Source organism: Lepidochelys kempii, chromosome 10 (genome assembly GCF_965140265.1).
Source record: "Lepidochelys kempii isolate rLepKem1 chromosome 10, rLepKem1.hap2, whole genome shotgun sequence".
In the NCBI taxonomy this organism is placed as follows: Eukaryota; Metazoa; Chordata; order Testudines; family Cheloniidae; genus Lepidochelys; species Lepidochelys kempii.
This window is the reverse complement of record NC_133265.1, coordinates 9,045,175-9,067,020: the sequence shown is the minus strand read 5'-3', so window position 1 is coordinate 9,067,020 and position 21,846 is coordinate 9,045,175. Positions and strand designations below refer to the sequence as shown.

The window sequence follows — 21,846 nt, the reverse complement described above, 5'->3', positions numbered from 1 at the left end:
GGCAAACAGGAACTGGGAGTCAGGGTGAACCGGGACAGAAAAGAAAGCAGAGCACAAATCAACAACAGACTCCAGCGAGAAACTGCTGAATTGGAATTCATTTGCAAATTGGATACTATTAATTTAGGCTTAAATAGAGACTGGGAGTGGCTAAGTCATTATGCAAGGTAGCCTATTTCCCATTGTTTTTTCCTACCCCCCCCCCAGACGTTCTGGTTAAACTTGGATTTAAACTTGGAGAGTGGTCAGTTTGGATGAGCTATTGCCAGCAGGAGGGTGAGTTTGTGTGTGTGTCCCCGGGAAAAAAAAAGGGGGGGGGGTGAGAGAACCTGGATTTGTGCAGGAAATGGCCCACCTTGATTATCATGCACATTGTGTAGAGAGTGGTCACTTTGGATGGGCTATTACCAGCAGGAGAGTGAGTTTGTGTGTGGGGGGGTGGAGGGTGAGAAAACCTGGATTTGTGCTGGAAATGGCCCAACTTGATGATCACTTTAGATAAGCTATTACCAGCAGGACAGTGGGGTGGGAGGAGGTATTATTTCATGATCTCTGTGTGTATATAAAGTCTACTGCAGTTTCCACGGTATGCATCCGATGAAGTGAGCTGTAGCTCACGAAAGCTCATGCTCAAATAAATTGGTTAGTCTCTAAGGTGCCACAAGTCCTCCTTTTCTTTTTGCGAATACAGACTAACACGGCTGTTACTCTGAAACCTATAATTTCAATATAATTCATTCTACTTTCACAAGAGCAACACAAATGACAAAAGGTTTAGGCAACCTGCCCTATCAAGAAAGATTTTAAAAATTTGGTTCGTTTAGTCTTGAGAAAAGAAGACTAAAAAGCAACCTAGTAACAGGCTTCCAATATGTGAAGGGCTGTTGTAACGAGGACTGTCATCGATTGTTCTTCATCTCCACTGAAAGCAGGACAAGAAGTCATCAGCTTAATCTGCAGCCAGGGAGATGTAGATGAGCTATTAGGGAAATGTGTCTGTTAGGATAATTACGCTCTGGAATAGAGTTCCAAGGGGGACTGTGGGATCTCTGTCCTTGGAGATTTTAAGAACAGGTTGGCCAACATTGGTCTAGGTGTACTTGGCCTACCTCACTGCAGTGGGCCGGACTAGATGACCTCTCACGGTCCCTTCCAGCATTACATTTCTATGGTTCTATGAAAGCCAATTGAAGACAATGGAGCTATGCAGATTTACACCAACTGAGGAACTGGCCTTTGGTTTCAGTTGTCATTGAACACCAATGTGAGAATCACCATGAATCTGCCGAGTCAGGCAATGATTGGGTGACCAGTGAGCAGATTCCAGTTTACTGCCCTTACAGTGGCTTGATCCTTTGGTGGCTATTTCCTTTAGATGTGGCTGACAAGGGCCGTCTTGTAACCTGGCTATTACATCTGTGCTTTTTCACTTTCATTCCAGCTGAAAAGCCATGGCCTACCACAGCTTCGTGCTTGAACCAATCAGCTGCCACTCCTGGAATAAGGACAGAACCCGTAAGCATACAGATCCCCTCTCCTCCATGTGCCCTAGCACCAGGGGGTGAAAACAGGTTACGCTGATATAACTGAGTTAGCAGAACTGGCCCCTGGTATGGATGGAACATGCTGCACTGGTAAAGGTCCCTTTTCCCAGGCCCCAGCCCCAGAGCGCAGAGTGCAGAGCTGGCCACGCTGGCGTCCCTTCAGGGCTGGCTCACAAGACTGCTTCCCGTGTTCTCCCCAGCCACCAGCTCCCCCCAGATGTGCAGTCTGTGGAGACCCCTCGCATATGTCTTTGCCAAGTGCAATGACACACTGGGCTGGGCCTATGACCTAGTCATGCTGTTTGTCAGAAAGAAGAGCTACAATGTTCATCCAGGTTCTGAGCGCCTTAAACTCGGCAGAGGGGTTTTCAAATCCGGGACCCTAACAGAGAGAGGGGGCCATTTGCAAAGTCCAAGTCCCAGTTCCAAACACCCAGCAAGTCTGGTGGAGGGGGGGGGGCAGATCCCAGAGTTTGCTTTTGTCCTGTCTCTGAAGCAGTTCGTACAGAGGGATAATGCCCAGAAGCAAGTGGGGAACACATCTGGGAGATGTTCCAGCAGGCTCCCACTCCATGTCTCCCTAGCAGGAGATTGGGGTCATGTAGGAGGAGGCTCAGCCTGGTGCAGCCAGCTTAGAGAGAGGATTGTGCAGCCCCGTTTACTTGGAGCCAGGCGCACCATATGTGCTGCGTTCCAAGGGGCCCAGCCCCCATGGTGCAGCCATGGGCAGAATTGAGGTTGGAGGGAACAGACTGTTACTGTTAGTAACACAGATAAATACATTTCAAGACAATCTGAGCTGCCTTTGTGGCCTGTTGGCAGAGTCCCAAGGCGATTCATGGTGAGCGACACTGTCTCCCCAGCCATGGCGCCCCGGGGTGGAGGGCATAAAAGGGCTGCAGTGAGCACGGAGTGGCTCACCAGAACAAAAAGCACTTTCTGTAGGGGGCAGGGGGAAATAGGCCATGCGGCTGGCTGTAGGCAGGATGGGGTGGGCACAGGGGGCCACCCCTCGACAGCTGGCATTCCAAAGGGAACCTCCCAGCAGAACGGCTCACCCGATGTGGGCGGAGCCTCTTCTGGTGGTGGGCGGGGCCTCTTCTGGTGGTGGGTGGAACCTTCTTCCCACTTGCCAGTTTAACTCGGAGCTGAAAATCAACGCCGGGGGCTGCACAGTGGTAGCAGACTGGGGCATAGATGGGCTGGGTCAGAGGCGCTCAGCTAGGACAATCCACATTCAGCTGCTCCCCTCCAGCACGAGGTCTCACCTAGCTTCACCCAGCTGCCTCTTCCCCTTGTGCTACTGCCCTCAGATACTTGGGGCCTTAGCAACGGGAAAGATCTAAGCTATGCTTGAACAAGGCCTCAGGCTCCCCTTCGTGTCCCTTTTAAAACCTCCACCTTCCTGTGTAGAGGCCCCTGCCCACCACATGCTAGTGCCAGGTTCACCAGCACGCAGGCGCCGACTTTCCCGCTCCGCCCCAGGCTCCACCCCCAATCTGCTCCTTCCTCCAAGCCCCCGCCCCCCCACCTCTTCCTGCCCCTGTTCCCCCCCCAACCCTAGCGTGCCCCGTCCTCGCTCCTCCCCTTCGCTTCCTGCACCCCGCGAAACAGCTGATCCGCGGCGGGCAGGAGGCACTGGGAGGGAAGGGGAGGCCCTGATCGGTGGGGCCTGCCCACGGGTGGGAGGCGCTGAGGGGTGAGGGAGGAGCTGATCGAGGGGCTGCCAGTGGGTGCTGAGCACCCATCATTTTTCCCTGTGGGTGTGCCAGGGCTGGCGCACCCCCGGAGTGGGCATCAATTCTCTCCTAGCACCTCTCTTTGTCACTGTACACAGCGACCCCGCACCCCAGCCCCGCGTCACAAGGCAAGGGGGATGTGGCTTTCAGGAGCTTTCCCACAACAGCGAACTCAGTATCCGCTGAGTGTGCATTACAAGCTGGGCTCCGGCTCCAGACTCAGGGTCACAGAGCAGGCAGCCCTGGGGAAGGTACCAGCAGTGGAAGGTTGAACGAGGAACGGCTGGGGACTGGGGTTGCTCAGAGCGAGCCCCTTTGAAGTGTACAACTATTCCATTGGCTCTGGTATTCGGCCTCCGGCTGCAGCTGGCAGCTGTTGCCGAGCCAACCTCCCAGCCCCTGGCACTAGTCAGGGTAGAGGCTTTCCTGCCTGACCCTTGTGGGCCATAAGCGAACACCCTGAAGCTTGAGACTGGCCTTTCTCACCATGAGCTCGGCCTGAATAGCCACTTGCCGTAGTCATGCGCATCCGGCTTTTCATTGGAACCCAGCTGCAGTACTTAACCCCTCGCGCCCCCCTGCCGCGCCCCCCCCCCCCCGGCGGCTGGTCACGTAACCGCCGTTACTGTTCCACAGAGCTTGCCATCTGCCCCAACAACCACGAGGTCCACATCTACAAGAAAGCTGGGGAAAAGTGGAACAAGGTCCACGAGCTGAAGGAGCACAACGGGCAGGTGACAGGTGAGACAATGCCTCATTGGGCCAAGGGTCCCCCTTCTCTGAGAGCAGCCAGGCAACACTGCCCCTAGACACAGCCGCATGCGAGCGACGGGGCTGGAGGAGCCAGATCCCCGGCGACTGGGAGGGCTCCCTGCTCGGCAATGTGCTCAGAAGGACGCGCGTGTATCTGCAATGGGGGGGACGGGGACGGGTGGCCTTGCAAGCTTGTCCCTCCTGCAGCCAGAACCCCTCAGGTTGCACTTGGTCATCTTGCTAACTAAGCAGGGTTGGGCTGGATCAGCCCTTGGACGGGAGCCATCCATGGAACACAGCCGTGCTGCCGGAGATTGTGGCGTATGCGCTGCGCTGTCTTTCAGAGGAGATCCTGACCCGGGGTCATTAAGATCCCGGGGCACTTTCCACAACAGTTCATGTACTGGCTGAATTCCCCATTGGTCTCATTCTTCACTCCCTGTACTGAACGGTTGTGTTGCTGTATGCTGTCAAACAGCTGCTATGTTCCACCCAGAGGTGGCCGCATTTCAGGGGTGAGTGAAGGAATTTATATAAATTGTTAAGCAGTGCGGGATCTTGTGAAAGGAACAGTGGAAATCTAAGCTTTTGCTGTTAGCCAGCTGAGGGCAGAAGCAGCTGAAAGGACCTCCCCAAGGTTTAAATTGAGAGGGGAGTTGCAGCTAACAGGAGAGATGGCTTTAAGCCATCATTAAAGCTGATCTGGGGCAGGGACTGTCAGGTGGCAGCACCTTGGAGTTCAGGACCTCAACACGCTGTCACTGCAAGGACGGGGAGAGACAGAGGCTTGGAGTGGCATCAACAGTCTCCAACTGGAACAGCATCCAGCCCTGTCCTGCCCCTGGTAGGCCTTCTCGGGAGGGGATTGATCCTACTTCCTCAAAATGAATACGCTTGCAGCTTCCCGCCCCCAAAGATCTGTCGTTTGACAGGCTGCCTAGCTGAGTCGTTCTAGGAGGTCGTGGCTCTGTAGCAGGAACCCCACATCCAGCTTGGCAGCCTGGAGCACTGAACATGAAATGGCACGAGTGAAAAGGGCAGGGCGGGGGAGAGGGGAATTTTGGAAGTGGAGGCTGGCAGCAGAGGGGGAAGGAAAGGGCAAGGGTGCCCCCTGCTGGCCATTTTGTTGGTTTTGTCTCGCCAGCTTTCCAGGGGGCAGTAAACTGATGCCGGTAATGGAGCCAGGGCTTTGGGTCAGGCCTAAACACCCGTACCCCTGAGGCCCCTTAAACCCAGCTGTGAATGTGGTGACTGGGGAGGGGCTCAAAGAGCTGGGGAGAAAGGAGTTTGGGAGCACAGTCATAGATCTTCAGAAGGAACCATTATATCATCTAGGCTGCCCTCCGGCAAAGGCTGCCCTCCCTCAGCACTCCCCGTCCCCGCCCTACCCACACGGCTCTCTGCATTTCAGGCATCGACTGGGCCCCCGATAGCAATCGCATCGTGACCTGTGGGACGGACCGGAACGCCTACGTGTGGACCCTGAAGGGCAACGTCTGGAAACCCACCCTGGTTATCCTGAGGATCAACCGCGCCGCCCGCTGCGTGAAGTGGTCCCCCAAGGAGAACAAGTTTGCTGTGGGCAGCGGCTCCAGGGTCATCTCCATCTGCTATTTCGAGCAGGAGAACGACTGGTGAGTCCTGGCCCTTTGGAGCCCTGGAGGACCGTGCTCCAAGGGGGTAGGGCGCCTCTGCCCTGCCGCTGAGTCAGGCACCATGCTACCTGCTTGTCTTGTGCCCTAGGTGGGTTTGCAAGCACATCAAGAAGCCCATTCGCTCGACCGTCCTCAGCCTGGACTGGCACCCCAATAATGTTCTGCTGGCTGCCGGCGCCTGTGACTTCAAATGCAGGTGAATTAAGAGTCCTTGAGGAAACACTGAGCCCCGGGGATGGTAAGGAACAGGGGGTTCTGGAAAGGAACAGGAAGGCTGCTTTCTAGCGGGGCACCCTCACCCTGTCTGGACGGACGTGCTCTTTGGCGCTCCAAGGTTAGAAATGGGGCCGTGTTGGGGTTTGGATGATGACCCCGCTGGGGTTAGGGCTTGCACAGAACTGCCTCTCCCTTTGCTGTGACCCGTCACTTTCCTCAGGGAAAGCGGATATCACCCTCCTCCCCTGTTTATTTCTGACTAGAAGTGGGCCCTAGATCAGAGATCCCCAAGCTTTGGGGAAGCCCTGACCCTGGATTGGATCCTAGCTGTGCAGCTCAGGGCCATCGCTGGCTCTTCAGAACCAGAAACGTCCACTGGGCAAACAGCAAAGCCTCTCGCGTGAGAGTAACAAGGGACGATCATGGGACTAAAATAAAGATCCAGGCAGCAGCTGAGAGGTTGGGTTTGCCAGATCTAGGCAGGACTGGGCCCTCCAGGGCTGGGAGTGTCATTCAGGACCCGGGATGCGTGAGGGGAGTCTCCACGTGGCAGCATTGCCTCCCTGGCTGATGATAAAGCAGGTGGGATCTTGGTATCAGTGCTTGCCTTAAGCATCCATTAGGGACCTTCCCCTTTGTTGTTCCCCACCCTGGGGGTGTCTCATTAGTGATGTGGCTCAGCTCCCTGGCAAAAGCTCCGTCACCTGTGGCCCTTCTTAACACAGCTGGGCCTGGATCAGGAATGAGTGAGGCCTGTCGGGGGGGCAGGGGGAGGAGAGAAAACTCCCCCTTCTGGGTTCTAACAATGCTCAGCTCTTCTCTGGAGCTCACCGTTCATCCCAGGGGCACAGAGAGGGCCAAGGGACTTGCTCAAGGTCACACCAGCCAGGATTACAAACCTGGGCGCCCAACTCCTCAGCCATGGCCCAGGCTGCTGGACGCTGCTGCTTCTCGGGCTACCAGCACCATTCATCCAGCAGCCCAGATCTGTGCTTCGGCTCCCCATAGGATTTTCTCGGCCTACATTAAGGAAGTGGAGGAGAGGCCGTCCCCCACACCGTGGGGCTCCAAGATGCCCTTTGGGGAGCTGATGTTTGAGTCGAGCAGCAGCTGTGGCTGGGTCCACAGCATCTGCTTCGCTGAGAGCGGCAACCGCGTGGCGTGGGTCGGCCACGACAGCACCGTCTGCCTCTGGGACGCCAACAAGAAAACGGCGTAAGTGGGACTGGTTTCTTTAACTGAGCAGGATGTGCCAGCTGCAGCCAGGACACCTGCATCTCCAGTGCGGCTGGCTGGACGCACAGCGGGGCAAACCCCAGCTCGTGGGAGAAGCCCTTGTCTGCACAGAGCAGGGAGGTTTACGAGCGTGGGACTGCAATTTAAGGCCGGGTGAAGGGCTGAACTGGCTGCAGGTAGCCTGGAAGCTGAAGCGGCCGGGGTTTGGGTATTTCAGACCCAAGGCTGAAAGCCTGGCTCTGCCCCATGCGCTGATCCACTGTCAGGGGGCATGGGGCTCTGTAGTCAGAGGTCTGGGAATGAGCAGGGTGGGTTGCTAGCACCGGGGCTGATTGCTGAGCCATCTGCAGGTCTAGCCTCTCTTGCTTCTCTGCTGGTGCTGCAGCCACCTCTGGGGGCAAAAAGTGGCAGCAGCTGGACACTCGCAAATAGCCTAGGGCAGCATGCGAAGCCTGAATCCAACACACTGCATCCAGCGCCATCTCCTGCCCCTCTCCCAGCCACGTACCAACCCAGCCAGATCCTGCCCTGCCAGGCTGCCAGGGCAAGGAGGGGACCACGCTTCTATCTCCCCGCTAAATTGGCCCCTTTCCATTGCTCACCCTGTGGTGCTGGAGACCAGGATGGGCTCCGCCCGAGGAAGGGCCGGCTAAACCTGGATGCAGTCTGGCTCACTGCTCGCGCTCAGGAAATCTGGGGTGCCTGTTACGTTCCCTGGTGGTTCCAAGGAGGATATGATGTGAAGCCAGAAGGCTGCTCAGAGGTGCTAACCGCTCTTGGCTTCCTCTCCCCCCCTAGCGTCGCCTCATTGTCTGTAGAAACTCTGCCACTCCTAGCTGTCACCTTCATTACCGAGAACAGCCTGGTGGCCGCGGTAAGTCTGTGGCTCGCGCTGGGAAGCTGAGTGGCTGCTCTGGTGTCTGGCAGCATTGAGCAGAACACACTGTTGGTCTTTCCCCAGGGCCACGACTGCTACCCGATGCTCTTCACCTACGATGAGAGCCAGGGCTCGCTGACCTTTGGTGGGAAGCTGGACGTCCCCAAGCAGAGCTCCCAGCGTGGCCTGACCGCTCGCGAGCGCTTCCAGAACCTGGATAAGAAAGCCAGCACTGAGACCAACAACGTCATCCTGGAAACACTGCACAAGAACAGCATCAGGTAAGTGGCGGGTGGGGCACCAGGAGACCCTGCTGCACGTTAGTCCTGGAGACAGGGTCAGGGATGGAGCTAAGTCCTGCCAAACCCAAACTCCAGAGCTGCCTCCTCACTTCAGTTCTGACCACGATAGCATGGGAGTGGCTAAAGTGGAGGCTTGTACTGCAGGAGGCCAAAAGCGGAGGCTTGCACTGCAGGAGCATCTCCCTGGCCATTCTGCCAAGACAACCTGCTTCCCCTTGCTGGAGCCCACTTGCCTTGTTAGCTGGGAGAGCCCCTGCTGGTGGCCTTCACAACTGAAGGTGGTGAGTTGGGTTGCACGATACAGAAATTTGGGCAAAGCTCTCCTGTTGGAGCCAACCTTCCTGTGTGGCAGGCATGGAAAGGTGGTAGGTGTTAAAATAACGCCAGAGCTTAATAAACTCCTGAGTCGAACACGCCAGCTTCGAAAGACTATCAAATGTCGAGGCCAGGGAAGCCAAATGCCAGCTGACTTTCCAGTGTCTGTCTCTGCTCTCCAGCCAGATTTCCGTGATTGCCGGTGGCAAAGCCAAGTGCTCCCAGTTCTGCACCACAGGAATGGACGGGGGGCTGAGCATCTGGGATATCAAGGTAAACAATCCCAGCAGGGACCGGAGAGGTGTTTGCAAGTTTTGGGGCTTCCTTGGGTCACCTCAGATCACAGCCTGAGGGCCAGGCCCTGCTCGCAGTTCTAGTAGCATCAGTGTCTGCACTGCGGCCAGCTGCAAAAGAAAACGGCACGCGGCCCCGCAGCCCTTCTACACGAGCGTATTGCTGGCTCCGGATAGTGGCATTTCTGCAATCACCGTGGGTGGGATTCTCAGACGCACCTGGCGTTGGCCTAACTCTCCCAGGCCAACTCTGAGCCCTTAAACAAGCAGCGTTTTTATTTAGCGGGATTGTTTTCAAACTGTTGGCATGAAAGACCCAAAGAGCAGGGGAAACCTCCACAGACATTTCAAATTACTTCTTTGGGAGCCGCGTGTTGTTTAACCACAATTATTAGGCTGTTTGTAAAGCTAATCTCTGCCCTGATTGCGCTTTCTCGTTGCTTTTATTACACCTGTTGGCAGCATTTGGCTGCTGATTAGCAGCAGGTAACAAAATTCACACTACCCGGAAGGACTTAGCAGAAGCCTTTTGCCTGATTACAAGGCTAGACAGCAAGAAGGAAGCTGGGTTCTCTCTGTTTGAAAGTGCTCGGGAGACGTTATATTGTAACAAAAGGTTCCATTTCATGTCAGCATCCCACTGATTTGCAATTCTGTGACACCCAAATGCCTGGGAGCTACGGCCCAGCACCGAACACTGCTTGCAGGCCAGTCCTGGTACTGAGAGCACATACCCTTTACCTAACACTGCACTACCCAGACTCACAAAGCCACCGCGTGGTTCCCCAAAGCAGTGCTAGGAGCTGATGGCACTGAACGCTAGCTGTTTGCTGGTGCAGGCATATAGCTACTAATTGTTATTGCCCCTGCCAATGTGCCATTCTCTGCTGCCACTGGCTAGCTCCAGGAGGATCTGTGGTCACAGGAGGCTATTGCCTCGCCTTCATACCCCACAACATGGATCAGCTTTTCAACCTTTTCTTCTGTTAAAAGCTATTCAACAGGCCAGAGGGAGTGTTCCACGCCGGCGCTGCACCCATCACAGCCACTCTCACATGAGCACGAACGATTGAGTCATTGTGTAATAAACGCTGCTTGGAATGGGATCAGACATGCATCAGAATGAATGCCACCTCGCCTCTGGCTCTCATCTGGTGCGACTCCACCCATTCCAGCACAGCTAGTAACATTCTGCGGGGACGCTCTGTCCATGATTTGACCTACCCAGATAGTTCTCCAGGCTCGTGAGGAATATTCCTGGGATGGTATTTTTAAAATTCAGCCTGATCAAAGGGAAATTTAGAACATGACACTAGCCCTGCTGATTAGAGGATCCTGCAAAAGAAATGAACACACCCAACTGGCTCTGACAGACAGGTGACTTGAACAGCCCTTTGGAGCAATGGAGAGTTGTAAATGCGAAGCACCACAGAAGAGCATGCCATGATTTCTCCTCTTGGTGCGAGGGGGGGTGGGGGAGATGGGGTGGTTGGGGAATGCTAAATGCATGCTAGCCTCTATTTTTACATAGATGGACACAATGTCTAGCTATGCCCCCCGCAGCATAAAACAAATACAGGCCATGGTCTACATCAGAGGTCTCAAACACGTGGCATGCGGGGTTATTTCCTGCGGCCCACCAAACTCCCCATGCCCCCTCCAAGAGTTATTTCCTGCAGGCCACCAAGCTCCCCTCCCCCCAGCATGCCGCATCCCCGCTCCTCTGCCTACCTCCAGGTGCTTCCTGCCACCCAACAGCTGTTTGGCAGCACTTAGCGCTTTCCAGGAGGCAGAGGGGAGGAGCGGAGAGCCACACGCACAGGGGAGGAGGCAGGGCAGGTATTTTGGGAAGGGGTTGGAATGGGGGCTGGGAAGAGGTGGGGCAGGGGCAGGGCCTCATGGAAGGGGTGGGGTGGGGCTTTTGTACCTATGTATGAAAAGATGTCAGTGATGTGGCCCTTGGGCCAACATTCTAGTCCTCATGTGGCCCTCGTGGTGACTCGAGTTTGAAATCCCTGGTCTACATCCAGTTTTTGCAGTTTCGGTGTGTCCACACTAAATCACACCCTTAGTGGTAGGAAGATGCTCTACAGAAATGTGGCTTAGTCCCCTTCCCATATGGAATCCGTTATACCGCTATGACTGCGTCCACAGTAGCGGGGTGGTGGTGCAACACTAACTCTAGCCATACAGCTAAAGGAGTGCATCTCGCATGTGTAGACAAGGCTTACGAGATGAGGGTACAGCGGGCCCTGCATTAGAGAGGTGCTGGTTGAGAGGCAAGGAGTCTGCTGCAGGAAGCAGGCATATGTCCATGGCTTGTGCTTGCACTCTGGCCGAGCGAGCCAGTCCCCGAATTTGCAATGGCCAGGCTGCCCAGACGTGTTTCTTCATTCACTGTGCTCTCACACACTCGGAGAAAAGTGTTTGTTAGAAATCTGTGCTGTTTTCCTTGTAGAGCCTGGAGTCTGCACTGAAGGATCTCAAGATCAAGTGACAGAGCCTGTGGGGAAAGGCCAGTTGCAGCACCGCCAGCCTCACTCTCTTATTCCAATTCTGCTTGCTTCTTTTTCTGTAAGATGTTGAGTTTAGATCAAGACGACTGATATTTGCAGAGACACATCTCCCCTGGCAACGGTACAACTGCCTGGGCTCAAAGGCACTTGGGAGACTTGTCAGCTGAGGTAAATTAAGTACAAAGAAATTAAAGCGTTTTTTTTTTAAAGACTTTTTTTAAATTTTAAAACAGTGCACCTATGCTGGTCATAAATTGCTTAAAAGAAACAGAAAATAAAGTGTCTTTTTCATGTAAATCAAGCGGCTGCTTTCTTTCTCCTATATATTGATGTCAGTGTCACTGTTAAGTTCTCCCCGAGGTAGCAGATATCATGGGGGAGTCTCCTAGTGCTGTCTCCGCGTCTGTTTCACACCTCATAACCACTTCCTGTGTCAAACAATTGCTGCACTGCCGCCTGGCACCCTTCATTGCCAGAACAGCAGCAGCTTTTGTCTGGGAAAGGCTGGGAGGGGTTCTGCTCATGCCTGCCTCAGCCATGAACAGCCCCACCCAGTCTGCTTGAAGACAAGCAGGTTTCCCAACCTGCAATGCTGCTGTGCTGGTTTCATAACTCTACCTGCAAACACATGACCCAAAGCTTGCACCTCCAGCGGGCCATCCTCACGGTTGAGTTCAGCACAGCTTCCAGACAGGTTGGGGCTTTTCAAAGACGCGAATAACAAGCTGTGTGGTGTGTGGCATGTTATCTTTCCAAAGCACTTAAAGATACAAGGGGATAAAGATGGAAGGGGAAAAAAAAGAAAAAAAAGATCGTTCCCATTGGATTTTAACCAGTCATGTCCACTTCTAAACGTCTCCTTCTCCAGGCAATGCCAGGTCACTGCATTGCTTCCTGCTCATTTATACAGACTTCCAAGGATCATGTTCTGGCGCTCAGCTAGAGGACAACTCTCTCCCAGTAGCTGAGTGGCATTTTTGATTGTTGGAGTTTACATCCCCACTGTGTCTGATCACAGGTGGTTCTGAGAGACACTTTTGAGACAGGTGTTTAACATGGGAGACTCCATGCAGGACAGATTATCAGACACTGATCAAACCTTCACAGATACATCACACTCCCCCTACAAACATTCAGGTCAGGGCTTTCCATTCTAAATACACCCTCTTTTTCTTCCCTCCAGAAACCCCACACTAACCCCCACTCTGATGCCACCCAATTCTGAATGGTGTAACAGTCCAGGGTTAGCTCTATCCACACTGAAGAGGACATGGATTGAAAGAAGCTAGAGGACAGTTATCCCCTTCCACTAGACTAGCCAAATATGTGTGTGTAGAGCAGATCGAATGAGATGTCCACCAGAGCCAAGCAGGGAAAGCACGTTACCTTCAGGCTGCAGCTGTCGGTACAGTCCAGACACTCCTAGCAGACTTGTCCTATTGGCTCCATTTTGACAGTGCAAGCGGCACAAAATGCCAGGAAAGCACAGCAAAACTGAGACATGAAATAGCAAGTCACCATCATAGCTCACAGGCACTGGGCATCTCCCACAAGTTGTTGTAACTGGAAACCCCGCAGAAGCACACCCGGTGCCCATGAAGTTTCATGCTGACATGCACAAAAGACAAGAGCAAAGCGTTTACGATAATTTAAATTTTAATCAGCCAAATATACACGTTTGGGTTGTTTTTTTTTTTTTTTAAATTTATTGAGTTTTTCTTTTTATCTGGATGTTGGTACAATCAATGAAGGCTTTGCTTTAAACAAAGGATGATGTGGTTAAAAACTGACACTATCCCTAGTCAGAGGAGAGAAAAAAGGAGGGAAAAGGGTGGGGGTGGAGGGTGAAAATGGGAATTAACAGCACTGCAGAAAAACAGCCATGAAGTTAGGCTTCCAGACTATTCTTACAACATTCTGCAGCTCCATTTCATCAGCTGTTTGTTTGCAGAAGAGGGTCCTTACGATACACCCCCCCCCGACCTTTGGGTTTTCATCAAGATTGCCGACCCCATGCCCCACCCCCAAGCTGACAGAAAATCTAGGTTTTGCAATCTAACATATGAAGCATTTCCCCTCCCACCTTGCTCCCCCACCCTGCCCCTAATGTGTTCTTAGTCCTAAAAACAGCAAAAACATTCAGGTTTCCAAACTGTTACACAGAGAACTGCTGTTCAGCACGGTTCTGCCCCGAAGATAGCAGCTGCCCCCCCAACCCAAAATGGAATTCTGTGCCAAGATGAAGACAAACACACGGTCAGTGTCTCTTGGAGGTGAATTTGACTTCGATGTTGCAGTACACCCTACATGGTATGCAACATGGCAGAGTTCCTGGCAGGCACCAGGCACAGTTCCCTGGAATTCTTCCTCCTGCATGTCCTGTGCTTATTTGTTAAGGGATAGTGATTGCAGTCTTTTGCCTGCCACAGACGCGTCATCTTTTGCTGTGGGAATGGGGGGGTGGGGGAGGGAAAAAAAAAAAAAGAGAGAGAGAGAGAGAGAGAGAGACTTGTCAATGTTTCCAGATGCATGTGGGGAATTGGTGCTGTCTCAGTGGCCCTAGGGAGACGGAGCTCCATTTAGCCACACCACACACATAGCAGCTTAGCAAGTGTCCCTCTGTCACCCCCCTCCTTAGATGCTAAAATTCCTGGTGGGCCCACATCCAGAGTGAAAGGAGAATTCCATCTCTCCGGTCCATTCTGACCCTGGTCTCAGTCATTCATGCCAGCTGTGGAGAGATCTGTGCAGTGCGAAATGGACTGAGACCAAACCCCCATCACCACTTTGGTTCATTAGAGATTTCAGCTGAATTAAGAGTCAGCCTGTAAGCTGGAGGTGCAAAGCTCTATATCCCATTACCAATTCCCTGAGCCATTTAGGTAATGTCATATGTAATTCTGATAAACAATATCCACGCTGTTTGCAAGGAATTCACTGAACTGCTGGTGTGAACGTGTACAAAAGAACCTTTAGCTGTTCAGCTGAAGCATTGTAGGTGTAGAGAGCAATTCCCTCCTTACTTTTCCTGCTCACTGCCTACCTAAACTACCACTTTATGAATCAGCATAAAGCAGAGGACGAAACACAGCTGGCTTTAGGGTTGAACAGAATAGCTGTTTAACAGCACACAGTAACAGCACTGTTAGGAAGTGAATACTATACCTACTTCGCTTGTGATACTGAGATCACAGGTCCTGGTGGTATGGCTGTCGGTGAGGGCAGTTACAGGTGGACTGAATGAGAAACCATTAATATAATTGTAACAGCCTTACCTTTTCTTTCCTCCTCTTTCTTTTTGGCAGCTTCTTCCCTCTGTTTCCGGATGATGGCTAGTCGAGCGAGATCTGCCTTTGCCTGTTCTGTTTTACCAGCTAGGTGCATTTTCATGTATCTTTCTTTTGCTTTCTGCTTCTCTATTTCTTCTCTGTTTGAATGAAATACACTAGTCATCATGGTATCCAAATTAACACACAGGTATCGTTAGAGTTAGAAAGGGGATTAAGAGAAGGCATGATCTTGAGCAGCATCGACCTCTGATCTTGGAGCACAAATGCATACAGTCATTTCAATCTCCAGTTATCATGTTAGCGATCTAGCAATTCAAGGAGGCTGAAGATCAAAATAATGTTTAAATCCTTTTCAAAGTAGTCCTGGGGCTTGGGAAGAACCATGCTGAAGATGGCTTCTGGCTTGAAAAGCTATTCAATATAATGAATACCTAAATAAAGGCTTCTTTCTAACATTCATTATCACCACACCCAAGTACCTCACAGTAGTCCAGTGAATTAGGGATTGTTTCTGTTCCCACTGTGCCAGGGAAAACTCTGGCACAAAGAGTTGTGACTTAGCCTAATATCCCACAGCAGGACAATGTCAAAACAGAGCACAGTCCTCCTGTTTCCCAGTCTAGTGCCCTACCCACAAGCCGTCCTCCAGCTGAAGGAATTGAATCAAACTTGCACTTTTCTCTCTAAAAACTCACATGTGAAATGGCAACTGAGTTCAAGATTGAAAACAAAATTTAAGTGTCCACTGGGGCAAGTAACTTCACTCTGACCCCAGGAATCTGGAAAACACACTCCCATCAATACCAGGGCTCCCGCCATACCAGGAATTAACAGGGTGACCCTTAGTATGGTATTTTTCTGGCACTACGCGCTAATGCACAGGGGCAGTTATTTCTGATTATTGACATCAGGCTTTTAGAAAGGAAAACTAGATAGCCATGGTCCATGACTAGGGCTCCTAGATGCTTAACACAAATAATTAATAATCATTCTAATAATTATCAGAGGAACAAACATTTATGCCCATCTAAATGCATTTCGCAAAGCTGCCTGATTTTAGGATGACAAGGTGGGCCAGGTAATATCTTTTATTGGACCTACTTCTGCTGGTGAAAGAGACGAGCTTTCAAGCTTACATAGAGCTTTTCTTCAGGTCTGGGAAAGGTGCTCAGAGTGTCAGAGCTAACTACAGATTGTTTAGCATAAGTAGTTAACACACGAAGGATGGCAGCCACCAACATAGGCTGGCTCTACTTAACCATGTAAGCCCTACCCAATGAAATTGGGATCCAAAGTGAATCCTGATAATTATCTTCACACCTACTGTGATGGTGGGCTCAAATAAATAAAGGACCTCACTGAGACATCAGCTTCCCTCCCAAAGGGTCAGATTTACTGGCACTACATGACTTGGCCATTGCAGGGGGAAGAGCGTTATTCTAGGAACAAACAGCACACACACATCTCCAAGCTATAAGAGAGGAGGAGGATTGTTACCGCTCTCTCCGCGACAGCTCCTTGGGTCCATCCAGATCCAGCTGAGTTACTTTTTTGGCTGTCTGAACAACTCGATTGGGATTCTCTATGTCTATCAACCCTTCCACGCCTTTGCGCTTTTGCTGGAGTTTAGAAACAAAGGACATGCGTGTTATCAATGAGTTCTGTAGCTGTCAAGGCTCAATGAGACTTCGTCATGTGCGTCCTGGTGGAGAAAGTTTGCTCATGTGGTCACTGCCTCTGAAACCAAACCTAGACAGATACTAAAAAAATTCTTATTACCAGGGAATATACCTGCTGCCACATCATATTTTACTTTACCATATGTTTTCAACCCCACTGTTAATCATGAAAGCTACCACCTCTGTTTCTTCCACTTCAGTGTACGGCAACGAACAAATTATTAACAGAGTGAAGATTAACTGGGAGGAGAAACACACAAAGTTTAACTTTAAAAAATCCCACCATCTTTATAAATCTGGGCTCAGGAGCCAGAAGATTCATGGGGAAAATAAAAATCAATGATTAGCAGATTGGTTGTACATTGAGACTATGGGGTGTTCATCTACATTAAATGCATTGGGAGTTACGGTACCTGATAGTCCTCGTCATCCTCATCACTCTCGTCTGAATCTAAGGATTTCTTCTCTTTTTTGGGGTCTCCTATTGCCCCTTCTCCCCCTTCTTCTTGCTCCTCCTCTTCCTGTAAGTTTACAGGAGATTAAGAAAAAATGTAAACTGATGAAATTGTAACCTCTAGCAATGACTCTTTAAAAGAAGTGAAAACATTAGCAGGTAAGGGATACAACTACATAGCCGAGAATGTCAGTATTATTGGCATGTCTCCTATAATCAATTTTATTTTTATTGCATCCAAGAGCAAGATACGTTTAGGGCACAAAATGTGTCCCATTATTCACATCACCTGCATTAACAGGGTCTTCAATAAGAGACTCCACTGCTTTCTATATACAATATGATATCCATCGCTAGGTAACTTGATCACCGTATTCTATGTTTCAAATTTTACTTCCCACAGAGGCAGAGAATAAAGGATACATTCAGACTTTGGTTTCAAGTGCTCGATACCCCATTGATTTTGATAGAAACTGCCCAAACATTACTACAAACTAGATCCAGCTCTAAAACTCTAGGTCATCAATAGAAAATCTGGAGAATAGCAGATTGTCAAACCCAACATAAAAGCTTTTCCACATATTGTAATTCAGGTGACAGAATGATTTACAATACTTGACTCTAAGCGGCCTTTGCTCATGAACTGCAAAATAACTGAACTATAAGAGTAGCAGTTTATCTCGCTAAGCATGTGACCAGAGAGAACACATACCCTGGCCTTTTGTTTTTCTGCTTGGAGCTGTGCATCAATCTCTTCAGGGCTTGTGTACTGTCTTGCTCGGCCTTTGTGGCCTCCTTTTCTACCTGCATGAGAAATTAAGTCAGTAGCTGATTTAGTGAGACGTTTCCACAAACTCAAAAGCCTTTCCCCCATTTTCTCTTGATTGTGGTTGTGCAAGGTACAGACTAGTTCTTCTTCCAGTAAAAGCTCAAAGAACACAGAAGGAGCCCAATAATTCACCGACCTTAGTCAAGCACTTCGAGCCCTTGGATAAATACACAGAGAACTGTTCTTGAACCACAAAAGTGTTCAGAGAAAAACTTTCAGACCACCCAGCAGTTAACTTACCCCCCTCCAGATTCTAGGGAAGCCTGCCCCACTTGGACCATCTAAGCCAATGGTCTGTATTTGAGAGGGCCCAGTTTATACCTGGCATCACTAGAAAAGAACACAGCCCATCATCTCCATAAGTATATCTACATCATGTTAGCAAATAAAAGCTATGATCAATTTCAACTTTGCCTGTAGTTCACTAGGTATGTTCTCACCACTCATCAAGGTAGGTACTACTGTTCTCATCCCTCAGCTACTACAGACACCAGGCACTGCAGCCCAGTTCTGTCAGGCTATAGAAGGATGAGGAGAATTATGCTTCCAAGGACTCAGACAGTGAGTAATAACACCATCCTTCCCCTTCCATCCACATCCACAGTTGCCTCTGATTCACTTCCTGCGTTGGCAACCAAATTTAAATCCCATAACTGCTCCTTACTCTGCATTTCCTGCACAGCAAGGCGCTGCACTCTAACTATGCTGCCAGAGAAACACTAGAGAGTGACAGCAATTGTAAGTGAGTTTCTACGAGAACCCTGATTTTCCCTGGCTGCCCGCTGCCCCTACACACACACACAAATGAGAGATGAAATCAGCTTCCCTGGATGGATTGCCCTGGCTGAGATCCGGTACCTACCACCAAACGTTAATCGATTGATGTGAAATCACTGAAACTATTAATGTTTCCTGAAGAATGGCAGCTCCCATGGTCTTGGCACAAGACATCTAAGGACTGCTGGAGACCTGCGCTTTCTTTTTTAAAACAGTCTCTACCTTTCTGCCTGCAGACACAGAGCTCAGAGTACAATCTGACCATTAAAAGTACTTTGCAATTATTTTTTTGCCAAACAGTTCATGGGGGGGTTCTCTTCTCCTGCAGATCTCAGGAGGGCCACTGGCAGGAGCTATGGGACATCCCTCTGACCTCTTTATCCCTCCCTGTTTATTCCCTGAGGTCAGTAGGTAGCCTTGGGGGGAAGGGGTCAGGGGCGAGAAATCAAGGGAACACTTCTTGAGACCTGTATGAGGGGAGAGCCCCCGCTCCCCTGCAGAGGTTCATTAGTGCCTAACTAACCTAATTTGTTGAGCTGGTTGAATAATTGGAAAACGTTCATGAAAAAAACTGTCCCTTTTTTGGCTGTAAGTTTGGCAACCAGCATTAGTACGTTGGTTCAGCAGAGGCAGGCAACCCCTGCTTTCTTGATCAGAGCTGAGCCACTTACTGTGACTGTGGGAGGAGTCGTCTTGAGGAGCCTATCAAGGCTTGGGGGGGCACAACTGTTCATGAGGAGGGCTCTCAATAACTCAGTAGCTCCAACATACCTCCTCCCCCCATCCCCTTTCCTCACCCTGTTTATCACTGCAGATTTTCATATGTCTCTAGGAAGGGAGCCTTGAACCTGCAGCTCTTAGAAGATCCGAAGGGGGGAAATGAGAAAAGTAGGAGGCTTGAAGGGAGAATTCCCAGCCAATCTTAGGGAGCTCAATGAGCCACCTCCCCATAAATCTTAGGAAGCCTGATGGCCACCTTCACCTCTGCATTTCTAAGTTTTCTAACATGAGAGGTGAGGTTCTGTACACTAGTGGCCTTGAAAGGTGATATTCACTCAAGGAACTTATATGTGCCTGCCGCCTTCACTTCACCTTAAAAAAGCAGGTGATGGATTTTCAGTTGTGATTTCAACTAGAGCGTCTGCTGCCACTGATAGATGGTGCTGTACATGAAAGGACTTTTATCTACCCCTTTAAACCACCCTTTCTTCTCACAGCTTACTAGAGCTGCCAGAGTAGAGTTACAATTCAAAATTGGTTACTTATTTAAAAAAAAGTGTGGCATGACTGATACAGGTACAAAGTAACTACTATGATGTAAACTTTATGCGTTATTCTACACCATGAAGGGCTACATGATCTAAAACAATGATCTGCTACAATACTACCAGGGTAACTAGGCTTATTGTTGTCTGGCAGATTCATTTTCAGACATTTGTTTTCTTTATGTGTAAGGTCAGCTTATAACAGCAGATTTCAATGTACTTTTTCAAAACATAAAACTAGCCTGTAACCCTTTGGTCTTCACATTAGGTGCTGTCAAAAGCAATAGATATTAAGAGCAAAGCTTATTAGTTCTAAGCTTTACTCATTCTATATTCAAGCCTGTACCAAAGAATTAAGTATTGTACCGCTCAATACTTTTACTATCATCTCATCAACTAGAATGAGATGAGACTTGAGCCACATTAGTATGCAGATATTTCATCAAGGAGGGCGTAGGGAAGGCCTTTGCTCATGGTAAAGGAGGCAGGACTGTAAGGGGCTTTGGACTGTGAGTCATGCAACCTGGGTTCTATTCCTAGCTCTGCCACTGACCTGCTGCATTACGTTGGGCAAGTCACTTCACCTCTGTGCCTCAGTTTCCCCATCTGTAAAATACGGATAATGATTCTTATCCTCCTTTGCAAAGCACTTTGAAACCCACAGATGATTGTATTTTTAAATTATGGTAAAGGCACACAGAGCCTAAACTATGCATGGTTTTAGATGCTCTTATAAACTGAAATAAATATGTATCACTATTAATGTGAATTTAAGCTTAGCAGAATTTTATGGAGCTATGAGTTAAAAAAAAAAAAAAAAAAAAACCATGGGAAAACTCCTGGTTTCTACAAGCCTTTAAACAGAGATTTTAACTACTTGTTCTGTATTAGCAGACAAGTTCATATTTGTGCAGTAGAAAGGGTCTCTCCCCCCAACACATTAGGAACTACTTCTTCAATAGCTTTATTTCTTTACAGAATATAGAGGATAAAAAATTACACACACACATTACAGAAAAGAGAAGAGCATTCACTGAGTGGATCCTTTTGGAGCAGGATGTATTTGTAACATATGCAGCTGGGGTTTTTGTTAATTATTTCTGACAGGATTAAATCTAAGTCTGCTACCAAACACTGTAGGCAAAACCCTGACCCCCCTGAAGTATATGACAAAACACCCACTGATTTCAATGGGGTCAGGGTTTCACCCTGCAAAGCCACAGACAAACTTGAGGGGCATATTTAGAATTGTGTGATGAATTTGGAATTGGAAAAATTGAATTGAGTTTTCATTACAAAAATAATTATGAGCATCAATACAAATAAGTCTGGATCCTTTTCTTTATCTAGCAACAGTTTTATATAGTACAAACTGGTATGAAGGATGGCTGGCCTAGATCAAGACATCAAAGAAACTGTATAAAAAAACTGGGAAACAAATCTCATGATATTAAAGACGGGCGGAGGGGTGGGGGGAGAGAGGGAGAAATACTGTATCTGATGCCTAAAAAATTCTCTCACAGTCTGGCAACAATTCACAAACTCACTTAATGGACACTAATAAAGTAAATTGGCAGAGACTACAGGAAGGGCAGAATGGGGAATAATAATTGACATTAACACAGTAAAATTTGATTCCATAGAAAGTACACCAGAGCCAATTATGTGGACAGATTTAGTGCATCTAGAGAATGATCTGGGTGGCCAGCTCAGACTTGATGGCCTCTCATTCCCTCATTAGCTCTCCTGTATCACACGCAGGCAGGCTGGTACCTGCTGCATAACAGCAAGATGCTGTGAGTGAAGCTATTATGGTGGTGGGTTTGGAGCCACTAAAAACTCTAAAATGATACATTAAAAGTCATCTGTGTGTCTTCTTCTGTACTGTCTCTTACACAGCAAGTAACCACCTTCTCTTCCTTTAGATCCTTTCTGCATATCCCCAGAGGCCTCTCAAATATTAATCCACTGAAAGAAGAATCTTAAAGAACAACATGCTATCAGCATCCCTTTGAAACAGGCCCCATCAGCCAGTACACTGGGTACATAGGAACTGCATTCTGTGCCCGATTTAGCTTGTGAGCTCAGTGCCTCATGTATTCAGTA

At 49.6% G+C, this 21,846-nt stretch overlaps 2 protein-coding genes across 2 annotated transcripts in view; one reads left to right on the top strand and one right to left on the bottom strand.

Moving 5' to 3' along the window:
• The window catches only part of ARPC1B (actin related protein 2/3 complex subunit 1B), a 23,034-nt gene extending 11,309 nt beyond the window's left edge, over positions 1-11,725 (top strand). Inside the window, exons 2-10 of the mRNA XM_073361888.1 lie at positions 1,442-1,515; positions 3,920-4,024; positions 5,448-5,670; positions 5,780-5,887; positions 6,916-7,122; positions 7,942-8,017; positions 8,105-8,301; positions 8,820-8,910; positions 11,389-11,725. Coding sequence (XP_073217989.1) covers positions 1,452-1,515; positions 3,920-4,024; positions 5,448-5,670; positions 5,780-5,887; positions 6,916-7,122; positions 7,942-8,017; positions 8,105-8,301; positions 8,820-8,910; positions 11,389-11,427 — 1,110 coding nt within the window. The 5' untranslated portion in view covers positions 1,442-1,451 and the 3' untranslated portion in view covers positions 11,428-11,725. The remainder of the gene's footprint in view (positions 1-1,441; positions 1,516-3,919; positions 4,025-5,447; positions 5,671-5,779; positions 5,888-6,915; positions 7,123-7,941; positions 8,018-8,104; positions 8,302-8,819; positions 8,911-11,388) is intronic.
• PDAP1 (PDGFA associated protein 1) overlaps positions 11,659-21,846 on the bottom strand; it is a 10,935-nt gene continuing 747 nt past the window's right edge. Inside the window, exons 2-6 of the mRNA XM_073361892.1 lie at positions 17,582-17,673; positions 16,829-16,936; positions 16,234-16,355; positions 14,722-14,873; positions 11,659-13,890 (exon numbers count right to left, since the gene is read on the bottom strand). Coding sequence (XP_073217993.1) covers positions 13,832-13,890; positions 14,722-14,873; positions 16,234-16,355; positions 16,829-16,936; positions 17,582-17,673 — 533 coding nt within the window. The 3' untranslated portion in view covers positions 11,659-13,831. The remainder of the gene's footprint in view (positions 13,891-14,721; positions 14,874-16,233; positions 16,356-16,828; positions 16,937-17,581; positions 17,674-21,846) is intronic.